Genomic DNA, 23,600 nt, shown 5'->3' with positions numbered 1-23,600 from the left:
GATGCTGCGTGCCCTCTTGAGACAGCGAGTGCTGTACAGGTCCTTCAGGGAGGGAAGAGGATGTCCAATGATTTTTTGGGCCATATTGATGACCCTCTGGAGTGCCTTTCTGTGTGCTGTGGTGCAGCTGGAGAACCATACACCGATGCAATATGTCAGCACACTTTCAATGGAGCAGCGGTAGAAGACGGTCAGCAGCTCCTTCTTCAGGTCCATTTTTCTGAGGATTCTCAGAAAGTGGAGACGCTGTTGGGCCTTCTTTAAGACCGCAGAGGTGTTAGAGCTCCATTGGAGGTCTGTGTCTATGTGCACACCCAGAAACTTGAAACTGGAGACCCTTTCCACGCACTCCCCGTTGATGCTGACAGGCTGCAGCTCGGACTTCCTCCTTCTGAAATCAACTACCAGTTCTTTTGTCTTGGTGGTATTGAGGTCCAGGTTGTTATCTACACACCAATCTGACAGCCTCTGAACTTCAGCTCTGTACGCCGTCTCATCTCCCCCTGAGATGAGCCCCACCACGGTGGTATCATCTGCAAACTTGATGACTGCGTTGTCTGGGTGGGTACTAACACAGTCATGTGTGTACAGAGTGTACAGTAGGGGACTCAGTACACAGCCTTGTGGAGAGCCGGTGTTGAGGCTGAGGGCTGAGGAAAGATGAGGCCCCACTCTAACTCTCTGTACACGGTCTGACAGGAAGTCTCTGATCCAGCGGCAGGTGGTAGAAGGAAGTCCGATTTCCAGCAGTTTAACTATTAGTCTGTCCGGGAGTATCGTATTGAAAGCAGAGCTAAAGTCAACAAAGAGCAGCCTGGCGTAACGGCCCTGCACTTCCAGGTGAGATATGGTGGTGTGGAGCGTTGTAGCAATGGCATCTTCAGTTGATCTGTTGTGTACCGGACACCGGGACCCACGCTTTGTCTGCAGCGAGCGCTTGTGAGCCGAGCGGCTCTATCATACGTCTGTGAAGGTTCTCAGTCATCAAGGTCATCGTAGTCTAAGGAGCTTCTGGACTTCTTTAACGTCTTCACGGAAACTTAAAGAAGTCCAGTTTAGGCCCCCCTAGGGCCAAGACTGCCAAAATTAAATAACTAAATCATCATGAAATAATTAATTAAATGTGTCAATAACTAATTAATTAAATACGTCATAAATATGTATTTAATTAATTCCAATTTTAATTAATTATTGACACATTTAATTAATTATTTCATGGTGTATTTAATTAGTTCATTTTGGCAGTACTGGCATTCCATATTTGCTTTCTTCCATTTGTGCAACATCTCTAAAATTAGACATATCCTGTCTCAGAGTGACGCTGAAAAACTAGTTCATGCATTTATTACTTCGAGGCTGGACTACTGTAATTCATTATTATCGGGAAGTCCTAAAAACTCCCTGAAAAGTTAATCCAAAATGCTGCAGCAAGAGTACTGACAGGGACTACAACACACAGTTTGTCTCACAGTGTGTTAACTACAGCAGTGGTGTATCAACACATGGTTCTTAAAGGGTGGTCTACATCTGTCCAACACCATCAGGATGTCGGGCTGGTTTACGACAAAGTGAAACATGGTCGTTTTTCCTCTGTGGATGGGGCTGATTCTGGCCCCCGGGCCTTATTTTTGACACCCCTGCTATGGACATGAATTAACATGAATAATAATTCAGTGTCCAACCTGATAACCCTCAGGTCAGTGGCTCCGAAAAAAGCTTGTATTTTTCCATTTTTAAATGTTAATGGAATTTAATTACTACAATATTTTATATTATTTCACTTTCAATCTGGAAAATGTTATGAAAGCCCTGAAATAAACATGGTCTGGTACACCCCACGCCCCCCTTCAGAGTCACCTCTGTTTGCTGCAGATATGGCCTCCATGTAGAAAAGGACTGCTGTCGTCAGTGAGCTGTGCAAACGTGTATTAAACATGGTGTCAGACTAAGTTAACTGTTCATCTGAAGAGTTTAACAGAACCTTTCTCTGTGTAAAACAAACAGCGGTGGATGGATCAGCTACAGTTTGTTTTTTTTCACATCAGATTTTGCTGATCGGGTGTTTTGATGAAGGACTCCTGCTCGCCTTTCCAGTAAAGGTTTTATTGGCGGTTACAGGAACAGTGCATGAGCTCACAGTCTCAGTGATGGTTTTGCCTCCTTCATGGTGTGTAAACAGACTGTTCATAGCCTGTACACTCACTACAGCCTGTACATACTTGTAGTTATAGCATATTCATAACATACCTTCATACCATGTACGTTGTAACATAGATCCATATTCTGTAATAGCTCTGTATTATTGCTAAAACACTTTCTGGATGGATGCAAACTGCATTTCGTTGCCTTGTACTTGTGACATGTGCAATGACAATAAAGTTGAATTCTATTCTAATTCAGACTTCGACTCCACGTTAACCTGTGCCGTGTTTCAGGTTAAGGGTGTCTGTGTCTGTCTGCCAGAGTTTCGGGCGGTTTGACAAGACTAAAAACCTCGGCAAACAAAGTCTCCATCTGCAGCTGGCACAAATGCATGCACGTATCGACATTATCCTCACGAAACCACCGATCAGCTCGACGGACCCTCCAGTTTACCTGCATACATCCTGTTCACCTGTGAGCTGTTACTGATTCAGGAAACACGCACACCCTCCTCACAGCTGCTGGAGCTTGTGTTTAGAATAGAATAGAATAGAATAGAATAGAATAAACCTTTAATATCCCACGGATGAGAAATTTCAGTGTTACAGAGCTCTTACAGCAAGGGAAAATAAAATATAAAAGGAAGACACAAGGTGGTCCTATAAGTTCGTATATACAGGTAACAATGTACAGAATATGTACAGAAAAATGTGAAAATTGTACGGAGCTATGTATAAAATGTACAGTAAACAAACAAGCTGGCGAGTAAGATGACCAAAAGAATGTTAAGCTGCATTATAGAGTCTGACAGCTGCTGGTAAGAATGACCTGCGGTAGCGCTCCTTCCTACACTGTGGGTATAAAAGTCTACTGCTGAACCAGCTGCTCAGCGCTCGTACAGTCTCATGCAGGGGGTGATGGATGTTAGCTTAGACAACATCCTCTCCTCCCCAACCTGCTCGATGGACTTCAGCAGACAGTCCAGGAGAGCTGGCTCTCCTGACCAGTTTGTTGAGTTTCCCCCTGTCCCTCTCTGCCATTCCACCACTCCAGCAGACCACAGCATAGAAAATAGCAGACGGCATCACAGTGTCGTAGTGTGTTCCTCCACGGAGTGACGGACCAGGAGAGACGATGGACACTGAGATAACTACAGAACTTGTCAGTTTAGAAGTGATAAAGTTTAAAAATTGGACGTAGCCTCCTAATCTGAAGAGTGAAGCCGACATGGAAGCGCATTCTCTCTAAAATCCAGCAGGTGGCAAACCCGCTGACGGGGAAACAGAAGTCCATGAGAAAACCATCACCGACCCCTCCCTGTGATCAGTCAGCTGATATTTTAGCTGACAAACTGATGCTGTGGGTTCCCTGTGAGTTTCTGGATGGATCGCTAACGGTGCCGGCACGGTTCTGACAAATTTGTGTCTTTGTTAGGAAAGTCTGAATAAATAAAGTTGGATGTGATCTTTGTGTTCGAGTTTGCTCTCAGATCTGATTGATTCAGCTTCTTTGATGTGAGAGGCTGTCCACACTCTGACACGATGACCCTTCCCTCAGAGGAAACAGTTTCTCTCTAAGATTTCCCTGCAAAATGTTTGAATACCTGCTGCCACCTGCTGCTCGCTCTCTGCATCACATCCTGCCAAACCATCAAGAGGAAGCTTTTCAAAATAAGAGGAAATATTGGATAAGGCATGACAGCTCTGAACCAATCAGTTTGCAGCAAACCAGCAGTTTAATAACACATCACAAATCTGTACAGGAACATGAGCAGACGGAGGTTTCATTAACACAAACCAGTGAGGCCAGCCTGTCCTCACCAGCGCTTTACTGGAACACTGTGGCTACTGGGAAACACTCCCATAAATACACACGTGTGTGTTACTGCAGATATGATTACAAGTGTCTTTATATGAATAACACGTTTATAAAAATGTTCATACAGCTTCCAAACTAATACAAAGTGATAACTGATGGAAGTACTGCAGTACTCCTACTTTTGCAGTACTATGAACTTCATCACATGACTTTTATTATGAAGTCTTCACAGGAAATGCAGCATTAGTGCTGACAGAGCGACAGGAAGAACACGTTACACTGTCCCAGCAGGAGGCGCCAAACCAACTTGCACGACTTCCAGACCGCCAGTTTAAGACTGAGGCAGGCGCCTCATTGGTCACTTTACACGCAGACGTGTAGAACTGACCAATGAGGCGCCTGCGTTTAGATGTGACCAACTGTGTACACAGTTTGATTTGTTCCACATGTTGCAGCTTGTTTACTTCAATTTAATCTTCACAGCGCCGCGTTTCTATGATGTCATCGTTTGTGTAATCTGATGTGTAATCTCAGAGTCGTCACTGAAGCCGGCTCTCTGTCACTTAGTCTCTTTTAACTTTATTTAAACAAATCCACAGGAACAATGCTGCGGGTTACCTGTTACTGAGTCACACGCACGGTGACACCTTCCTCCTTTACCTGTGTGAGCTTCATTGAGTATTTGAACTGACAGGTTAGAGAAGGTTACTGATGTGAGATATAAGATTAGACTCGTTGGAAACATTAAAATATCATAAAAACATTTTTGACCATCTGTGAGTCATTCACATTCAAACACGTGTGATTAAACTTCCTGTTAAATAAACAGAATGACTCAGCTCTCAGTCTGTTAAGTACAAACTGATACAGCGCCCTCTCCTGGCTGCAGAGAACGCTGCACGCAGGCTGAAAAAGAGAGCCGCTGATGTTAGCACAGCCCCGAACTGAGCTCCAATCACCTACAGGCGACCGCAACACATGGCCCTCCTCAGCCGCAGCTTTTACAGTAAAGTCTGCCTGACGGGTCCTGTAGGAGGTCATGTGATCGTTGTCTCTGTAACCTGAATGGCCACCTTGAGTCGACTGCTGGCGTGCTGTGAATGGAGAGAGATTATGTGACTCCACCTTTCGGTCCTCAGACATCGTAGGGCCTCTCCTCTTCCCCCTGCTCCTCCTCCGTGGTCTTCTTGATGAAGCTGGAGGACAGCTCCTGCAGGAACAGTTCCTGCAATGGCGTGCAGACTCCCTGCAGCGTCTGCCTCCTTCTCACCGCGGGCTGGCCGGCGGCGTCTGAGTCTGGAGAGCCTGCATCTCCATCGCCTCCGCTGGCTCCTCCGCTGCTGCTGCTCTGCTCCAGAGTCTCCACGAAGCCTCTCGCCATCGATGCACATCAATGATGGCCAGACACAGGAGCGACGGCTGATCCCAGACCAGCGTGCAGGTAAACGTACCTGAGCTCTGAGAAGGCTCGTGATCCAATCCCACAGCTCGGCCTCACTGCTGCAGCACAGGTACCTGGTGGAGGGGAGGGGCAGATACTTTTGATTTCATGCAAAACTGAAACGCTCAGAGCTTGTATTTTAATGCATGACATCCACGTGTGACTGACTCAAATATCAGCTGCTGCAGGTGAGTGTGACGCTGAGGAGGACAGGTGAGCCCTGATACTTACAGCTGGTGTTTGTCTGACATCACTGTGTGTGTGTGTGTGTGTGTGTGTGTGTGTGTGTGTTTGTGTGCATGTGTGTGTGAGTGTGTGTGTGTGCGTGCATGTGAGTGTGTGCATGTGTGAGTCAGTGTTGGGTGTAATGCGTTACTAAGTAACGCGTTACTGTAATTAAATTACTTTTCCACTGAAAAAGTAGAGTAACTAATTACTGTTCATTTTTAGGTATTTTAATTACAGTTACTTAAAATGTGCTTGCGTTACATTGTAAAATAACTAAACTCGCTGAAAATCATTATTTAATTTCAATAATTTATCTTCTAAACGTAGAAGTAAACTCTGCCGCTTTAACATCGCTGTAGTGCAGGTGCACGTCATTTCGCGCCAGTTTGCGGCATAGTCATATTCTAAAGCAGAAGATGTCGGACTCGGCTGAAGCGAGTGGCTGTTTTATGAAATGGAAACATTCCAGTCACTTCACTTTTCTAAAACAAGCAGACAATAACATTACAGTAATATGTAAGCTATGTCCTGGGGAGAAAAAACTATCGGCCGCTGTCAATAGCACAAGTAATCTGCTGAAGCACCTGACACGGCAGCACAGACAAACCCTTCTGAGTGAGCCTTGTTCATCATCCATGGATAACACAGCGGCAACTCCTGCTAAGCAGACGAAACTTGATTTTACTTCAGCAACACAGAAAGTGTCTGAGAGCTTAAGAAAATGATTGCAGGCTACATTGTGGAAGAGATGCTACCGCTGCGTACTGTAGAGTCTCCGTCTTTTAGGTGCATATTAAACAAAATACCTGTGTGTGGCAAAAAAGCAGCACTGCCCGATCGAAAAACGTTTTCTACTTACTTAGATAAGTGTTATGCTGACATGGAAATGGAGCTTAAAGAGACATTCGAGAGTTTGGAATATATTTCCACGACTGCTGACATTTGGACGAGCCATAACAAAAGTTTTCTCGGAATGACGGCACACTGGATTGATCCTTCTACTTTTGTACGAGGACATGCAGCGCTAGCATGTAAAAGAGTTCGAGGGAGACACACATATGATGTCATCGGCAATGAAATCGAGCAAGTGCATTCGGCTTATGGACTGCACTCTAAAGTGACAGCCACCGTGACAGACAACGGGTCCAATTTTATCAAAGCTTTTAGAATGTTCCAAAAATCAGACTCTGATGAGGAATCGGAAGAAGATGAAGAGGTGACATTTACTGATGTTGAGCAGACCCTCTCCACAGAATCTGAAGGACAGTTTTCTCTCCCTCCACACTTAAGGTGTGCATCACACACACTGAACTTAATTTTTCATGATGTTGAGAAATGGCTTCAAGCAAATGAGGCAAAATTCATCTACAGAAGTGCAACTTCAAAGTGTTCTGCAATGTGGACAAAAGCAAACCGTTCTTCTGTTGCTTCAGAGTTGGTAGATAATTTTTTCAAGAAAAAACTCATAGTACCTGTTTCAACACGATGGAATTCATTTCACGACGCCCTGTCCAGGATCACTGACATTCCCCTTGCTGAATTAAATACTGTCTGCACTCAGTTTGGAATCAAATGCTTCACTGATCGGGAGTATCTGTTCCTAAAGGAGTATTGTATCATGTTGAAGCCACTCACTGTTGCACTAGACATATTGCAAGGAGAAGAGAACTGCTATTTTGGAATCCTCCTTCCAACTCTGGAGATTCTAATGTCCAGGACGCTGGCACTGCAGGACGAGCTTAAGCTGACAGCATCCCTCCCTGATATCATTGTTAAGGTAATCTAATATGTATATATATGTGGCCTTACCCTAAAATAAATTTTTGTTTTATTTATCATGCTCTTATGTGAAGTGTCTGATGTATTTTTGTCTCATAGGCGATCAAGGTGCGCTTTTCCTCAATGATGGACAATAAAGAAGCTCTCCTGGCTGCAGTCACTTTGCCTAAGTTTAAGTTACACTGGATCAGAGAAGAAGAGAAAAAAGACATGGTTAGGGCAATGCTTACTACAGAGTGCCGTGGGTTGTCTCTTGAAGACCAACAACCTGCTCAAGATCACAAGAACCCTGCTGACTCCACTGATGACTTTTTTCATTTGAGGAGGACGACTGTACCTACTCTGCCGAAACAGAGGTGATGGAATATTTGAAATCTGCTGGGTCTGAGCTGGGTGTTCTTAGCCAGTTTCCCAGGATTAAGGCCATTTCACTGAGGCACAACACAGCCACACCATCAAGCGCACCAGTCGAAAGGCCTTTTAGCCTCGGCAATCTTGTGCTTACACCCAGAAGCAACAGACTGTCAAGTGAACGCTTTGAGAGACTTACATTAATGAGATACGACAACTTTTTCAAAAACAACACAGCTAAGTAGTACAAAAAAGGTTTTGGAAAACATGAGTGCATACAGCATGCAGGAAATATGGTGCTCACTGGTTTGAGGAAGTTTCAGAGGAATTCTGTTTGTTAACCAAAGGTCAGAGTTAACTTCACTTTGTTGAAACACATGACATGATTACATACATTACGTATGAATATGTTACTCATTGCTTTGAAAATTTAAAAATTTTAATGTTTACAGCGTGATACATGTCATGTTTAACATTTCTTAAGTTAAGCTTTTTTGTTATTCAGATATGTTGCAGAAAAATATTTTTGTTATTCAGAAATTGTGTTTCTTAGCTAAAGAAAGTTACATTTCTTACTAAAAAATTTAATTATTAAAGAATGGTTTTTTTATAGAATGTAATAAAGATGATTCAGGAAGCAAAAAGGCTAAACTATTTCATGTTGGCTCGTATGTTTTTTTTAAAATTATTTATCATTTAAAGAGTTTAATTTCTATTGTTTGTCCACTCAAGGTTTATAGGGATTTTAATAAGTATTTAGTTAAATTACTTATTGAGTAATTAAGTTACTTTTCAGACACAGTAATTAGATTAGTATTTTAAATACAATATTGATTAAGTAATTAGTAATTAATTACTTTTTTAAAGTAACTTACCCAACACTGGTGTGAGTGCATGTGAGTGTGTGTGTGCATGTGTGAGTGCATGTGAGTCCAACCTGATGTGCTGCAGTGATCCGCTGGGTGGGAGTGGCGGCCGTTAGAGTCGTTGGCGAGGTGAGCTGACTCCGCCCTCGATTCGCTGCGGTCTGAGTCTGACCTCATTGACAACGTTACTATGAAGCTGACGCTCTCTCCCAGCAACACGCTGCATACACCATCACACACAATATAGCTTTGTGTCATCACAAAGGTACTCTGTGGCAGGTCGCCAAGCTGACACATTGCTAACAACTTTACAGCACCATTGTTAATATAACTTTATGCTAGCGGTATAACGGAAAGAATATTATGACATGAAAATGTTATCTTTGTGCAGATTTCGCGTTGTCTAAGAAATATATACTTTTCTTCTGTCCAACATAGCTTTAAATATATTATTCATGCTGTTTATGTTTTGATCGAGAGGCTTTTTTGGGGCAGTTAAAGAGGAGAAGTCTGTCTTATGGCCAACCTCTGGCTGTATCTTGGTCTTATTACCCAGCAAAACCCAGTATGCAGGTTCATCTGTAACAGTCCTTGTGCCACGGATCAACACTGTTGCTTCTACTTTAAACAGAAGAGCAGCGACATGGCTGCAGGTATCCGCGACTCTGGCCATACAGGTGCAGTGGGCGGCTTCAACCTTCCCGGTGATGCTAACAATGACCCATGGCTGCAATGCTGGTTCATTCAGTCTTTATGAGTGCAGTACCTGAAACATACAAAGACAAAGTTAATTTAAAGACAAAAACTTTATTGAGCCAAGGCCGACACAAATGTGTTTGATACACTTTCAAATCCATTTATCAGAAATGTAACAAACAAAGCATTTAGAAAGTTAGCACATACATGTAATTTTTTATCTTTCCATCTATAGAACGCTGATGTTATATTCTAAATCTGCCTGTTATTCGTTTTTTTTTTTTTTTTTTAAGAAACCTGCCAGCAAAAAATGAACCTAAAGTATGCAATGCAAGGATGTAATCACTTTCAAGATAAAGTTGAACTTTATGCTTTCTCTAAGTGACAATTATGGACACCTAATATGATAAGGAGAGTCTGCAGGTCATTAATCAATGTACAAAACCAAAATAGAATGTAATTTTAGTGACACAGGACACAAACACGGAAGCAAGATGTATAATTAGGATTATTTATAATAAATATGAATTAATTAGTGCAATTTCTTTAACCATAGAGAATAACTAAATCCTTCGGGACAATGTCACATCGTGCACTGAACTCACTATGTTCTCACTGTCATTTCCCCCTCATGAATGAATTTATGCTTGCACTAATTGTTGTGTGCCCACCTTACTACTGAATTAGGCGGAGCACTCTGAATCAAATCAGGACATAAAGCATCATCTTTCTCTTGCTTTATTGAACACTGTCGATCTGACAACTAGCCGCTTAACGAGGCTTTTTCCTGGGCAACAACATCCGGTTCAAAAGTCATCACATTAAGACACAGCCACATATCAGTATATGACACTAATCTGAATGTTGGGGGGAAAATCAAACGCATTTTACTCGCAGTACTCAAGTTGATTTACCTTTGTTTGAATGACGACGTACTCACAACACTGCGCGTGCACTTTGTGAGCTCGTTCCCGGCTCGTAACCAGCGCGTTCTGCCGTCAAGGGCGGTCATTGGTTAATGGTGATCATGTGACTGATGCAAGCCAGATCCTTTTATTTAGCAAAAATAAATAAATTTACCGGTCGATCTACGTCCCTACCCTCACCTATGGCCACGAGCTGTGGGTAGTGACCGAAAGAACGAGATCGCGGATACAAGCGGCAGAAATGAGCTTCCTCCGAAGGGTGGCTGGCCTCTCCCTTAGAGATAGGGTGAGAAGTTCGGCCATCCGGGAGGGGCTCAGAGTAGAGCCGCTGCTCCTCCACGTCGAAAGGAGCCAGTTGAGGTGGTTCGGGCATCTGACAAGGATGCCTCCTGGGCGCCTCCTGGGTGAGGTGTTCCGGGCATGTCCCACCGGGAGGAGGCCCCGGGGCAGACCCAGGACACGCTGGAGAGATTATATCTCTCGGCTGGCCTGGGAACGCCTTGGTGTTCCCCCGGATAAGCTGGAGGAGGTGGCTGGGGAGAGGGAGGTCTGGGCTTCTCTGCTTAGGCTGCTGCCCCCGCGACCCGGCCTCGGATAAAGCGGATGAAGATGGATGGATGGATGGATGGTGATTAATAGTTAAATATTATTGTTGAGGGGCACAGACAGGACTCCACACGCCCACACACATTTAAAAAAAATAATTAATTTTTTTTTTTTTTAAAATTGCCTCAACAATAGGGCACTTTGGGCATCAGGAAAGGGGCGGGTGCTCAAGCCCCTTCTGCTCCCCCCTCTGCACGTGCCTGCTCCAGGGAGGAAATGAGGTCACAAATTATAATGGTGCATTTTATCATTAGTTCTATGAAATTGTTGCTCAAAGAATTGGCAATTACATCATGCATGCAAAACTTCAAATCTTTCATTATGGAAGCTGGCAGCTTGGTGCAACCTACTGTTTTTTAACCTTAAGAAATGGAGCTTCAGAGATTTAAAGTGTGTCCCCCTCTTGTGGTGTATGAAAATAACACTTACTGCACCTTTCTGTAATCATAGGTGTAAAGAAATCAAACTTCTGTGTATATATTTTATTTCTGTCAAACAATTTGAGCAAAAATGTGACAAAAAGGCAGACGATACATGATAAAAAACAAATACCTCAATAGAATCTAAAATATTCCTTTTGTGAGAGAAAAAAATAGAAGTGCTAAAACTTTTGTTACATAAGAAGTGATGTTTCACAGAAATGTTGCAGAATGAGTAACGGTTCCTCATTTGAAACCTCTAAAGATTCTTTAAAACATATTTACTTACCACCAAACTTAACCAGAAAAAAATCTTAATAGCTCATGAAAAGTGAAGGCAGGGTATTTGTATCCACAGACCTTTTTTTACTCATATAAATCAAGTAAAATCTAATGGCTCATAACCAAGCCAAGGCCAGCAGAATTTACTTATTCTTTTGTGAAACTTCAACTGTGATGGAAATTGGTATATTACAGCAGTCCTGTCTGTGTATTAGAGTCAGTACACGATCATATTTTTGTCATCTCCTTGCCATTACTGGTGCTCTTGGTGTCCATATGGGTGATGCTGATCTTTGTGGTCGGGTCCTCGCTGATGAAGTGGAGAATGTTACGCAGGGAGCGGTTCATGCTGTCTTTGAAACTTTGACCCAGACACACATAGAGCATAGGGTTGAGGCAGCTGTTGAAGTAAGCCAGGCAGAGCGCTATAACGTGTGCCAGGTGAAGTTTGGGGCTTGCAGAGGAAACCCGAGGGGTGGTCAGTATGAGGAAATCCACGATGTGCAGAGGTATCCAGCACAAGAAGAAGCTCAGCACCACAGCGATGATGACCCTCAGTGTTTTCTTGGACCGGGTCCGACCTCGTGTCATTCCCCTCTGTGTCTTGTTGAAGACCACCAAGTGACAAACTAGAATAACCAGGAAAGGAATAATGAATCCAATCAGGAAGCGAAAAACAGAGACAGGCCAGGCACCGTCTACAGTGTACTCCATCCTACACTCTCTCTTCTCGTCACCTGCCTCAATCTCCTTGGCGTACACAAACTGTGGGATACTGCCTATCAGGGCCAGGACCCACACAGCAACACATCCATAAGCACCCTGTTTGGGTCGCCTGTGGTTCTGACACCAGATGGGTCTGATGACCAGCAACAAACGATCCACGCTGATCACAACCAGCTGCAGGATGCTGCAGTACATCACCAGGTAAAACAGGCCTCTGATGAGCATGCAGGCCAGCGGACCAAAGTGCCAGTGGTCGTCGTGGACCAGAGGGACCATAAGCAAGGGGATGGAGAGGCAGCACAGAAGATCAGCCAGAGCGAGGTTGAGGAACCAGAGGGAGGTGACAGAGCGGGACATGCAGAACCCCGTCACCCACACCACCAGAGCATTTCCAGGCACACCCAGCAGGACCACAAGGCTGTACATGACCAGGGCCACTATCTGGATCGGCTGAATCTCAGGAGGCACAGACTCAATAATGTCAGGATATGTGTTATTATAATCACCGTAATCCATGATTCCTTACAACTGTGAAGTATAGGGTATAGGTTAGTCTTGTGCATAAATTAACATTAGAATGAGAGAATGATTGATTCAACAATATGTGAGACAAATGATTCATTGAAAACATTTTCATGACTCACTATAACAATACAATTCAATCCAGAAAAGCTAATGTTTGTTTTTTAAATTCAAACTAATACTTTAGTATTAACTCACCGACTGTTCAGCCTCTGTTTGTGTTGCTCTGTCACCACTGAGAGGAAGTTGTAGAACTGGTCTGCTTCTGAGCTTTATACTCTCACCCCACCCCACACAAACACAATTGCACAAGATTCCTGCTGAAAGTACAAGTCCTCTGCATGTGAGTGTACATTTGAAAACCGCAATCAAAAAATTGGTTAATGCAAAAATGCTGTTTTTATGTCAAAATTTAAGTGTAACTTCACAGGAAGTAATTAAATCATAGTTTACACACGCATGAAATTCTAGGAAATTAAAAGTTTTAGAGTTTTAAAATATAAATCTCAGTTGTACTCCCAATTGCAATTGGTCTTTTTTTAGACCTTTAAGCCTAGTGGTATAGTCGTTATCTTGGGGGATTTAGTCAATGTGCTATAAAGGAAGCAGAGTTTTGGAGATGTTTGCAGCATGATTTCATTGTATGTGGTTTCAGATAGCTAGACATATTTCCTACTTTTACCTAATGCCTGTCTTTTGATAATGGATTGAGCAATATAATAAGATAATTTAGTATTTAATTTGTATTTTTTTGGATTATGTGGCAGGAGATTGTGTATCATTGTGTATCAGGCCATGGTGCTAAGGAGGCCACAGTGGCTGTACTCCCAGGACCTCCAGCTGTAAAGAGTCACAGCCTGGTCCGGAATGGCTTCCTCAGTCAGTGTATTTAGTTTGCATTGGTGTATTGTAGTGCCAATAACACCGAACTGTTCAAATGTGTGAAGGCCTTTTTATTTTCTGCAGTAATTAATCATTTTGCAAAAACACTCAAAAATGATTTCCTATTTCAATGGGACAAAAGACTTTATTGTCAAACTTGAAACAATAATTTTACAGTAACACATCATCTTTATCATATATACATATTATTCACAAATTAGCCTACTCACAACCTATAGTACAGTAAAAGAACTAGAGTTTTTCAGCTGTGGTAATAGAAAGCAAGTCGAGCTCCCTTTGTGTTGATCACCATGCATCACATTGCTTCTGAAAAGTGATTTCTGCAACCTTGTGGAAAATGCTGATATTACACAACAGCAGTGAGCATCTGTCACTCCCACGTCAGAGAACTGGGCATCTGATTTGGGATGTAGCTGCCTCATAGATGAGTTTAAATCAAACAATATCATGCCTGAATTTTAACGGCAAAGTAGGTTTTTAATATGTGATTCTCCAAACATTCAAGACATATCAGAGCAGAACTGCATGTGTGTCCAGAGAACAGCCAACTGAGTTTACAGTACTGTAACATATACTACATACTAAAGGTATGACTAGGCAAATATCCTCAAGAAGACTGACTGTGAGACAAAAAAATTAATTAAAGAGACAGAGAAACACATTTGCATAAACATAAACACGTGTGAGGAAAATTGAGTGGCAGGATTTCCTGTTTTTGACAAAATCAGGAAATGACAAAGAAGATCAAACACAGAGTCAGCAAATTGTTCTCTAGAAATTGAAAAATTGCTGACTTTGGAAGAACGTGGGTTTGTTTTCCATTGCACACGCAGTCTTGTCATAGTCCACCTCTTATTGTGCACATTGGTATAAAGACGAACATTAAAGTCCCAGCTGGCACGGAGTTGTTACCATGTAAAACACATTATCAGTACAGTATTTGTTTAATTTTGTCACAGTTGCTGTCATAAGTTCATATTGGGATGCTTCCTCGCTGGTTTCTCAGAGACGGTGAGTCCTCAGAGGTAAGGTCAGTTGAAGGCTGGAGCACTGCTGGGTGGAAGTGTAGGAGTGTCATCTCTGAACGCATCCGACTGAAGGTCTGCAGAAAAAATAGGGTGAGTTTGAAAATTACATTTCAGTGTAGAATACTTTTATCAAAAAAGTTATTTTTTCATACCGATCTGGTCCCTTAAACGTGATGAAACATTTTTTTCTACTCTTTCTTTTTATAAATTTAATAAAATTCCAAAATAAAAGCCAGCAACAAGCGCTTCTTAATTCAGTTCAATTCAATTTTATTTATACAGCGCTAAATCACAACAACAGTCACCTCAAGGTAGACCCTACAATAATACATACAGAGAGAAACCCAACAATCATATGACCCCTCAAGAGCAAGCACTTTGACAACAGTGGGAAGGAAAAACTCTTTTAACAGGAAAAAACCTCCAGCAGAACCAGGCTCAGGGAGGGGCGGCCATCGGCCGTGACCAGTTGGGATGAGGGGAGGAAGACAGGATAAAACACATGCTGTGGAAGCGAGTGGGAGATTAATAACAAGTAGTGATTCAATGCACATATTAACACATAGTGAGTGAGAAAGGACATATCCTGGTCAAAAAAGACTCCAAGATTCCTCACAGTGTCACAGGAAGTCAAGGTAATGCCATCCAGAGTAAGTATCTGGTTAGATACCATATTCCTAGGACTTTGTACAAGTACAATAACCTCAGTTTTATCTGAATTTAGAAGCAGAAAGTTAGAGGTCATCCAGGTTCTTATATATTTAAGGCATTCCTGCAGTTTAACTAATTGGTGTGTGTTATCTGGAGTCTGTTAGGGAGATATGATTCAAACCACTGCAGTGCAGTATCTGTAATACCTTCAGGTACTGCACTGCAGTGGGTACTGCGCATACCTTATCATTAGCTTAAATGTCTCCTAAGTAGCAGAAAAGTAAAGCAAAACATATTAAAACATTTCAAATTATATTCCAAATAAACAAGCATGGGCTTGTTAATCCTTTACATTATATAATACATACTACTGCATCGACACTGGCAAAGACTCACACACCTTATAGTCCGTATTCTGTATTTAAAAACCTTCTCTCCTTTGTCTTTTTCTGTCATTCAGAAGCTTTCCCCAGTCCTTCACTTTGGGTCCAAAATTTAAACCGTTTAAACAGTTGGTTGTGCGTTATGGGACAATTCTCCCTAACTTTACCTCTGTCTGTAACTCTGTATCTATTAGATGTAGCAGAAACCGCTACTCTTCTCCATGTTTCCTAATAGTAATGTCCCACAGGCTATGAAGTAAACCACAGCAGCAGGTCACTAAAATGATTTTGACGATTTTGTTTGCCATTCAAATCCACTTTGTTTGGATTTTTGTGTATGCACTCCCTGACAGAAATAGTTTAATACCAATACCATTTTGTACCTACATTTTAGGTTACATGTTTGAGTGTGTTAGTGGCAGAGGGATGGTAGTTTTTCAGTCTGAATCATCAGGCTTTACTTCTTGATTTGGAGAGATGTAATGCTGAGCTCTCAAAAATGCAACGGGAAAAGGATGAGATGGATGACTTTGTAGGTTGCCAATCCAACTGAAAGTTAGAAATGGTACTAGTAGCTTTGGTTGTAGCTCCAGCTAGTACATCCACTTTTACACTACATACGGCAGGATGGTCTTGTTTGAATCATGGCTGCGTGTCTGGTATTTCCTTGTGAAGCACTTTTTGATGTTTATCTCAAAAAGTGCTATAAAAAGGAAATTATACCTTCGTACAAAATACAGACATTGACTCAAATGAGAAACTTTTTGTTTACCAATGTATCTAAAAGTTACCAAAACTTTCTGTCACCTGACTCCCTAATAAATTGATCCCGTGAGCTTAATTTCTATATAGGAATTAATAAAACAAAAGGGATTAAAAATAAGCGGTACCATAGTGAGTAAAGGGGCAGCAAACAAAATTTCATGTTTATAGTTTCACATGCATATGTTTTCTTTTTTTTTCAATTTTTAATAAAATAGCATTTGAATATATATGACTATCTTATGTGCAACTCACCAATGAGTGTCAAGCCTTGCTGCTGATTCAATATAACCGATGTCTCCTCTTCCTCCTCCTCTTCTCCCCAATCTGCAATGTTGGCCGGGGGGATGCACTGCTCCAAGAACAGGTCCTCCTCATCTTCCTCCATGTCCATGTTCTCTGGAGGCCAGCGCAGCTCTCCACTCTCCACCTCGCTCACCTCAGTTGGCTCCACAACAATAGAGGGTAGACGTTCCTTCTCGTGCTCGTGACCCAGGCAGTTCAGAGAGGTCTCGGGATCCAGGACAACCTCAACAGGGTCAGGAAAGATCTGGGGGAAGAAGTTGATTGTGTCATGAGCAGTATATTTAATTGAAACTCTGTAGAAGCCTGTAAAAATAACTTAATTAGTAATTCTACAAATTGTTTTGTGTTTCTCCTTATCTATCCCAGTATCACACACACACTCACACACCTACGCAATGTCCGCGTCTTGGATTTTGTGTACTTACAATTATTTTGGTTTTAAATCCTTGTTTGTATCTGCATTTGAGTCTCTTCAGCTAAGCATTTTAAGACATTTTAAAGTATTAAATGTAACACAGAACTCCAATCATAACTATAAATCAATCAGACTTAGCTGCTATGCTAAAAATATTTGACAGAGATCTGTCGCAGTATGATTCTAGGGTATTATGTCACCTGGATTGGCAGTCTTTGTTCTTTACTCTGCATGTCTTCACATTCTGGATTCTGACCACTCATCTCCTCCATACCTCTGCAGATGAAACAAAGTCATATCAATCCTAGAAAAGGAAGTCAAAAAAAAAGCATGCACGACATTTTGCATGGACTAAAAAAATATTACTACAAATACTGCAAAAGGACATGAGCAGGATTGCATTCGTGCTTGTTTACTTTAGAAGAGCACAGAACCCCGATTAAAGTGCAATCTAAATGTCAGCTTAATGTAAAGTGCTCAAAGGAAATTCATGATGCTGCTGACACAGCTGTGCAGCCCCCACTGCTGCGTGCAGATCGAACTACAAATTGCGTCGTTTGGTTTTCCATGAAACAGCATCAATGCCCCTTGTGTCACTGCTGAATTACACTAGGATCACATTATCTAACATGCCTGGCTTTTCATTCATCAGAGATTTCCTGCCCTACATCATGCTGGCTAAAGCTGGTCCGACCATGTAAATTATGAGACCATGCACAAATATCTGCATCTCCTAATACATGCAAGCACTCTCTAGATTAGTGCAGACCTCAAATGGGGTTTGATACCAAAATGGATTATGTGGTTTGGCGATCATATTTTATTTTCTCACAGGAAGCCAAGCATCCTGTTTTGGCTTGCGTTCCTCACATCCCTAATCTGCCTCAGTCATCAGTAAAGTTTTTGTTACATAAAAAAAAATGTTTACATGACTGTCATCAGACGTTTAGCCGCCAGCAGCTTTGATGAAGCCACTTGTTTCAGTTACATGGAAAAGTCCGTGTCCATAGCCAACTTTAGTCTGTTTACGTTGTCCAGAAAAGCAGACGAAAGGGATTAAGAAGAGCTGAGGATCCATCTGAATCCTCTTTTTATCCCTCTTCCTTGCTTCCTTGTCTCTATTTCTCAGTATGTCTCAGCGTGTGTCCTCTCTCCATAAGTACCAGTCACGGTTTGTTGCCTGGTGTAATGACACAGTCTGCTCAGTCTCGCTTACTCTTTAATGAAATTTCCACTGAAAGACAGATCTAATCTACTTTTTGGTATTTGCAGTCACGTGTCTCATCAAACTAAAGAGGCAAATCTAATTATTTTTACATAGAAGCCGAGAAGATGAACAGGACCTTTTAGCCTCTTCCTGAGATACGCAGCACTCAGACCCCAGTTCTTCACTCTTGCATCAAGTCAAAGCACAAAAGAGAGCATAAACAAGCCAATGCAAATGTCTGCTCGGAAGGTTTCAAAGGCATTTCCAGCTAAAATTAAAGTGCACGAGGATCGGTGCTCTGGAACAACAGCATTATGTAAAAAATATTTGAAATCCAAAAACAATTTGTTTTCTCGTGTTTTCGTGTGTAGCCTGAGACTTCCATCAGTGAGTTTCCCTCCCTCTTCCTCCCTCTCTTTCTCTAATTGAATAGTTTTTTTAATAGTTGACTTCAGTTGATTTCTGATTTTGTCACTCCTATTGGCATGCTCAAAGTTACATATTGCATGACACAACAACTGAAGAAACGCTAAGCCAGTTTGCACAACCGGCAAAATGAGGACATTGTGTTCTTCCCCAAATAGGATCAGCTTTGGGAGTACTCTATCATTTATTTGACCCACTTGTGAATGTGCGCGGCCCTACAATTCAATTTCTGATATTGTGCTGTTGACAATTGTGCCACACTAAGCTGTTTGTGTGCCACCTGGGGTTGGAAACTATTATGATGAATCAGCTTAACCCCCATGTAATCCCTCTCATGTACACTCGTTCTAAACACCTGCACGTTTTATCACGGTCAACAATCGGGCTTTGTTTGCCTTGTGCGCTGCATTTGGCTGTTAATACAAAAGTATGCTTTATCACTAGCAGACATTTAGGCTTCTTTTATGTGCACAGGACAGATGATTAGTTTAAAAAAATGCATCTAAATTTAGTCAAGTGTTAGTGTTAAACCAAGCCTGAGGTTTACGCCTAAAGGCGAAAATTTGTGTCACCAGAAAGAGGAAGCTACGGGCGATAAAGAGCCGCACCATTGCAAAAGCTTTGATCATTAAAACGATAACGTGGATGGCAAGCTAAGTGCTAAGCATAGCTCCTTTCCTGTTTCTCTCACATATTCTATTTCCTTATCATTTTCCTGTAGATGTTTCATTTTGTAACTTCACACATTTACTTTTCTTTCAAGTCAGAGGTCACATAACTGGATCACAATCTGCCCACAGCAGCTTCACTATAAGGTGCTGCAATAAATGAAAACGTACTGATGAAATTATGAGGAAAGATTGCAGCAAACTTTAAAACGCTCCTATTTTTGTGTTGATATTTTCTTATACTTCCCCAGCATCACTACACTTAGATGTTTCTGTAGTTGAAAATGTAAGATGGGAGGTATGAAATGGCTCATGGCCTCTGTTTATTCTTGACCTTTCAAGACCACAAAAACATTCAAAACACACAAAAAGAAAGAAAAAAAAAGGAGAAAAGTTTTTTTTACTTTTTACATACATACAGTAAATAAGACTGGATCCTGTGAAATCTCCAACATGTACAACACATGCCAGTTAAACCTTTTATAGGTCAGGCCAACATCTAGTTTTGTAATTTCTAATTAATTTTTTATTTTTATTTCATTTTGACTTTTTGTTTTTGTGAATCAGTTTTTTTGTAGTTTGTTTCCAGAGTGGATTTTCTTCTTTCAGTTTAGTTTATATTCTTTGAATTTGTTTATTTTTAGTGTATTATTTGTTAGTTTCAGTGTCAGTTTTAGCTTTTCTAATTATTATTGTATGGTGGGAATATCTCAGAGGCAACATTTAGGAAAATCACTACAGGTATTACAATAAAAACAGAACTCCATTTTTATTTTATTTTTGTTAGTTTTCCCGAGTTCACAAAATCGTTTCAGTTTTGTTTTCAAGTCGAATTTTTATTTTTAAAGATGTCAAATATTTTTTTCACAATTTTGGCTTTTAGTTTAGTTTTGGTTGTCTATGTTAATCTGGGTTTATTCTTTTACCTCCAGAAACACTAATGTGTAAAACTAGTTATTAATGGTCCGTGTACCGTGTGGACCGTGTATTACGACTGTTTCACTGTTTCCAGTGTCACAGCTTTGTGACTTGGAGGAAAGTTTTTAAAGTTCAAGGGTTCATGGATCCATCTGCTATCACAGCTGCCCACACGGACCAAAAAGCTTCAGAAAAAGTTGCTGAGGTGACCTAAGGGTGGAATGAGTTTGTCATCAAGAGTTATATGTTTCCACAGCGTGGGTCTTATTTCTGATAATGCCACAATCTGCTGATTAACTGTGCATGACTGTATCTTCCTGACACTTCTGCTTTCAGAAGATGCACAGTGACGATAAGATCTTAAAGTGGAACCTGATGGGGACTTCAGGCTGAGAGAGCACGCAGCAGTTTTCCATGTAATTGTTATCCAACAATAAAATGCACACAGTCACACGACCACAAGGTTGATCGCCTCTTACCCATCAGTTGCTGTCAGGCATATGTCCTCTCCATCTTGGCACAGTGTCACAGTGGTGAAGCTCGGCTCATCTGCTGGTGATACGAGAGGGGGTGCAGAGGGAGGTGAACAACTCCCATAGCAGTCCCCCTCTGCAGGACCCTCATTGAGGTTTTCAGCCTCCAGGGCGAAACCTGGATGGGGAGGGCTCAAAACTCTCAGGGATCCCAGGTGTTTAGCAGATGGTGAAGGAGGTGGCTCGACTAGTCAGGCAGGAGAGTGCCCGTGTCTCGCTTGTCCAGATCAGTGCTGAGTCCGCTTGCCCAAAGCGTACACGCTCTCCGCCGTCTCCCGTATCCGACTTCCTTCCTCGTGTCTCTGTCATTATCCCTCCCTGTCCCACCCCACTGCCAGGCTTTGGAGAGGAGCAGGATTAGCGTCTCTTTCGATTATGGAGGCTGCATGGGTGACGTCAGGCAGGCTTGACAGTCCCCTCTGATGAGTTGGCACACTGGGTCGCTGGTGCATCTGGACAGAAACATACAAAGGGCACACAGATGGCCTGTGGTCATGCTGTTGGTGGATGTTTAAATCAACTTGCCATGGGCACAACTGCACATGAGATGGACATGCATTTGCATGTTTTATTATGAAATCCTTTCTATCCCTCCCATTCTGTCTGCTTCACCATCATGACTCTGTGTGTGTCGTTGCTCCATCAGTGGATTTAGATTTGGACGATTCATGGAATTAGCCCAGGGATCAAGGGCTCGGGGGTGGGAAGGGGATACAGTGTATATATATATAACAGGCAGCAAGTATTGCAAAACAGGCAGAGCACTAGTAACAGCAGTGTTTAATCCCCTCTGCAGCCTAAGTCAATAGGATAAATATGGGACGAGGAAGGAAAGGAGCCTGTGCAACATGAAAGGCTTCTTCTTCTCTAGAACCTGGATGAATTTTTAGTTTAAGAAATGAGGGAACACCACCCATGATGTCACAGCTGAGACTCCTGCGTAATCAGGACAGTACTTTCCTTATTAACTCAAGTGTTAGTTATACCGTCTTCAACTCAGATTCATTTGTTTTAAAAATGAACACACCATGCTTTTCTTTATTTCATATCATGTCTGTTGCAGTGGTGGGTGCTCATATTGAACATGGCCACGCTGGTTACAGCTAATGAAGTCAACACTTGGCAAAGGAGCCAAAACTCAGGCTTCAGACTGCTCTAAACACTCACTTTTTTTGGCTCTGTATGTCAAAGTGAATGGATATCTTTAATATAATGGTCTCAAACTCTACAGGATAGCATGCTTGCTTGCTTTGCTTAAATGTAAATCAGTTCTCTTTCCGAGCCTTAAAGAAAACAATACAGTACACTATAGCTTCCAAGTCTGCTGTCAATTAGAATTAGGGCCTCATTGCTATGCTTGCAAAAAAACACACACAGTAACCCTTGTGGTGTCCTCGGGTCAAAAATGGTCCCTAGGTGAATGGCAAACAGTTATATGGGAATCCCGAGGACACCATAATTTGATTAAGTTGTGCAAAATAAAATGTCTAAAAGTTTTATGTGTTTCATATTTGCACAACTTTTTTTTTTTAAATGGAACATTTATTGAATCTTCTGACAATTTAAAAATCGTATTTGCTACATCCGGCATTTTTTAAGCAATTTATTGCTTAATATGTATTATGCAATTTATCTGTGCTTATGGGGGGTAAAAGGTCACACTGATTATGTAAAAGTCTATAGAAACGTTTAAAAAGGTTTTTAAAAACTGTATGTATCAAATATGTTACACTAGGCAATAAGGGGTTAATAACATTGTAATAATGGCTCTGTTTTCTTCAAGTGTCCGATAAGACATGGCAGTGCTAATTGGCTGCGCACAATATCAGGGCCATCTGTGTGCCTGACGATGACTGACTTAACCAAGGTTAATTCGGATTAGTGACATTAGTGTCAAAATGTCAATTAGATTTTGACTGGGTTTGTCTTTATATTACACAGAGTTAGTACCACACAGATGAGGACCAAAATAACATGAAGACCAAGCCAGTGCGACATAAATCTCGAAGGTTTGAATAGGATTGATTATGAACAATATGTAGTTTGGGTTTTCTGTGTTTGTATGATGACTGGTCTGTGTGAAAGCAATTCTTACCACAGGCTGTTTGAAGAAATAGATGTAGTGACTGATTTTGTGGGTTACTATTTATAAACTTCATCATTGTTGTCAACTTTTTGTTGTTGCTTCGCTTTGTTTCTTAGACACTAGTGACCAAATTTGGAGGAGAGGGTGGAACTGCTTGGTGACAACACACACTTTCACAATACAAAAAACCCCCCTATTAGAGCTTCTTTTTTTTTTCCTTTTTTTTGTAGCTCAGTTCAACTTTCTTTATGTACTGAAGCACCAAATGACAACGACATTCGCCCCGGGGTGCTTTATATTGTAAGGTAAACACACTACGATAATACAACAATAACCAGAAGGGCTGGAAAATGTGTGAAATTTTTAAAATAACTCTACTGGGAGATGCTAGACACATGCTTCTGACAAAATTAAGTAAGCAATTTTAAACCCTTGGCTTTTTCACTTGTATATGCATTCCTTCACTTCTGTACAGCTTTTGACTAATATAACAGGTCTGCAAATGTGTATCA

The 23,600-nt window shown here is 41.6% G+C and overlaps 3 protein-coding genes and 1 long non-coding RNA gene across 4 annotated transcripts; 1 reads left to right on the top strand and 3 right to left on the bottom strand.

Annotated features, from left to right (window-relative positions):
- Positions 1-3,857: 3,857 nt before the first annotated feature.
- LOC109194649 (uncharacterized) lies at positions 3,858-9,287 on the bottom strand. The gene is made up of 2 exons (XR_002056457.2): positions 8,697-9,287; positions 3,858-5,475 (listed from the first exon to the last, which is right to left on the bottom strand). It is a non-coding gene; the product is annotated as an uncharacterized LOC109194649 (long non-coding RNA).
- On the top strand, positions 5,765-8,654 carry LOC109194648 (uncharacterized). Its single transcript, XM_019345382.2, has 2 exons — positions 5,765-7,406; positions 7,508-8,654. Exons 1-2 carry the CDS (start codon positions 6,351-6,353, stop codon positions 7,766-7,768), a joined length of 1,317 nt encoding a protein of 438 aa, XP_019200927.1. The 5' UTR covers positions 5,765-6,350; the 3' UTR covers positions 7,769-8,654.
- Positions 9,288-11,320: 2,033 nt separating the features above from the next.
- c5ar1 (complement C5a receptor 1) lies at positions 11,321-13,067 on the bottom strand. Its single transcript, XM_019367125.2, has 2 exons — positions 13,001-13,067; positions 11,321-12,808 (listed from the first exon to the last, which is right to left on the bottom strand). The coding sequence occupies exon 2, from the start codon at positions 12,794-12,796 to the stop codon at positions 11,783-11,785; it is 1,014 nt and encodes a 337-aa protein (XP_019222670.1). The 5' UTR covers positions 12,797-12,808; positions 13,001-13,067; the 3' UTR covers positions 11,321-11,782.
- Positions 13,068-13,809: 742 nt separating this feature from the next.
- Positions 13,810-23,556, bottom strand: lbhl (LBH regulator of WNT signaling pathway, like). Its single transcript, XM_003441690.5, has 4 exons — positions 20,949-23,556; positions 17,451-17,526; positions 16,785-17,079; positions 13,810-14,807 (listed from the first exon to the last, which is right to left on the bottom strand). Exons 2-4 carry the CDS (start codon positions 17,520-17,522, stop codon positions 14,737-14,739), a joined length of 438 nt encoding a protein of 145 aa, XP_003441738.1. The 5' UTR covers positions 17,523-17,526; positions 20,949-23,556; the 3' UTR covers positions 13,810-14,736.
- Positions 23,557-23,600: the final 44 nt, after the last annotated feature.

The sequence above is a fragment of the Oreochromis niloticus genome, linkage group LG14 (genome assembly GCF_001858045.2).
Source record: "Oreochromis niloticus isolate F11D_XX linkage group LG14, O_niloticus_UMD_NMBU, whole genome shotgun sequence".
NCBI classification, from domain to species: Eukaryota; Metazoa; Chordata; class Actinopteri; order Cichliformes; family Cichlidae; genus Oreochromis; species Oreochromis niloticus.
This window is presented reverse-complemented; position numbering and strand designations above follow the sequence as displayed.

What these genes read in the sequence shown, in the direction of transcription:
- c5ar1 (XM_019367125.2), bottom strand. Translation starts at nt 12,796, where the DNA reads ATGGATTACGGTGATTATAATAACACATATCCTGACATTATTGAGTCT.
- lbhl (XM_003441690.5), bottom strand. Translation starts at nt 17,522, where the DNA reads ATGGAGGAGATGAGTGGTCAGAATCCAGAATGTGAAGACATGCAGAGT. An exon ending in AACAAAGACTGCCAATCCAG is followed by an intron (nt 17,080 to 17,450) that starts GTGACATAATAC and finishes TTCTTCCCCCAG; the next exon opens with ATCTTTCCTGACCCTGTTGA. An exon ending in GCAAGGCTTGACACTCATTG is followed by an intron (nt 14,808 to 16,784) that starts GTGAGTTGCACA and finishes TTTTTTCTGCAG; the next exon opens with ACCTTCAGTCGGATGCGTTC.
- LOC109194648 (XM_019345382.2), top strand. Translation starts at nt 6,351, where the DNA reads ATGATTGCAGGCTACATTGTGGAAGAGATGCTACCGCTGCGTACTGTA. An exon ending in TCCCTGATATCATTGTTAAG is followed by an intron (nt 7,407 to 7,507) that starts GTAATCTAATAT and finishes TTTGTCTCATAG; the next exon opens with GCGATCAAGGTGCGCTTTTC.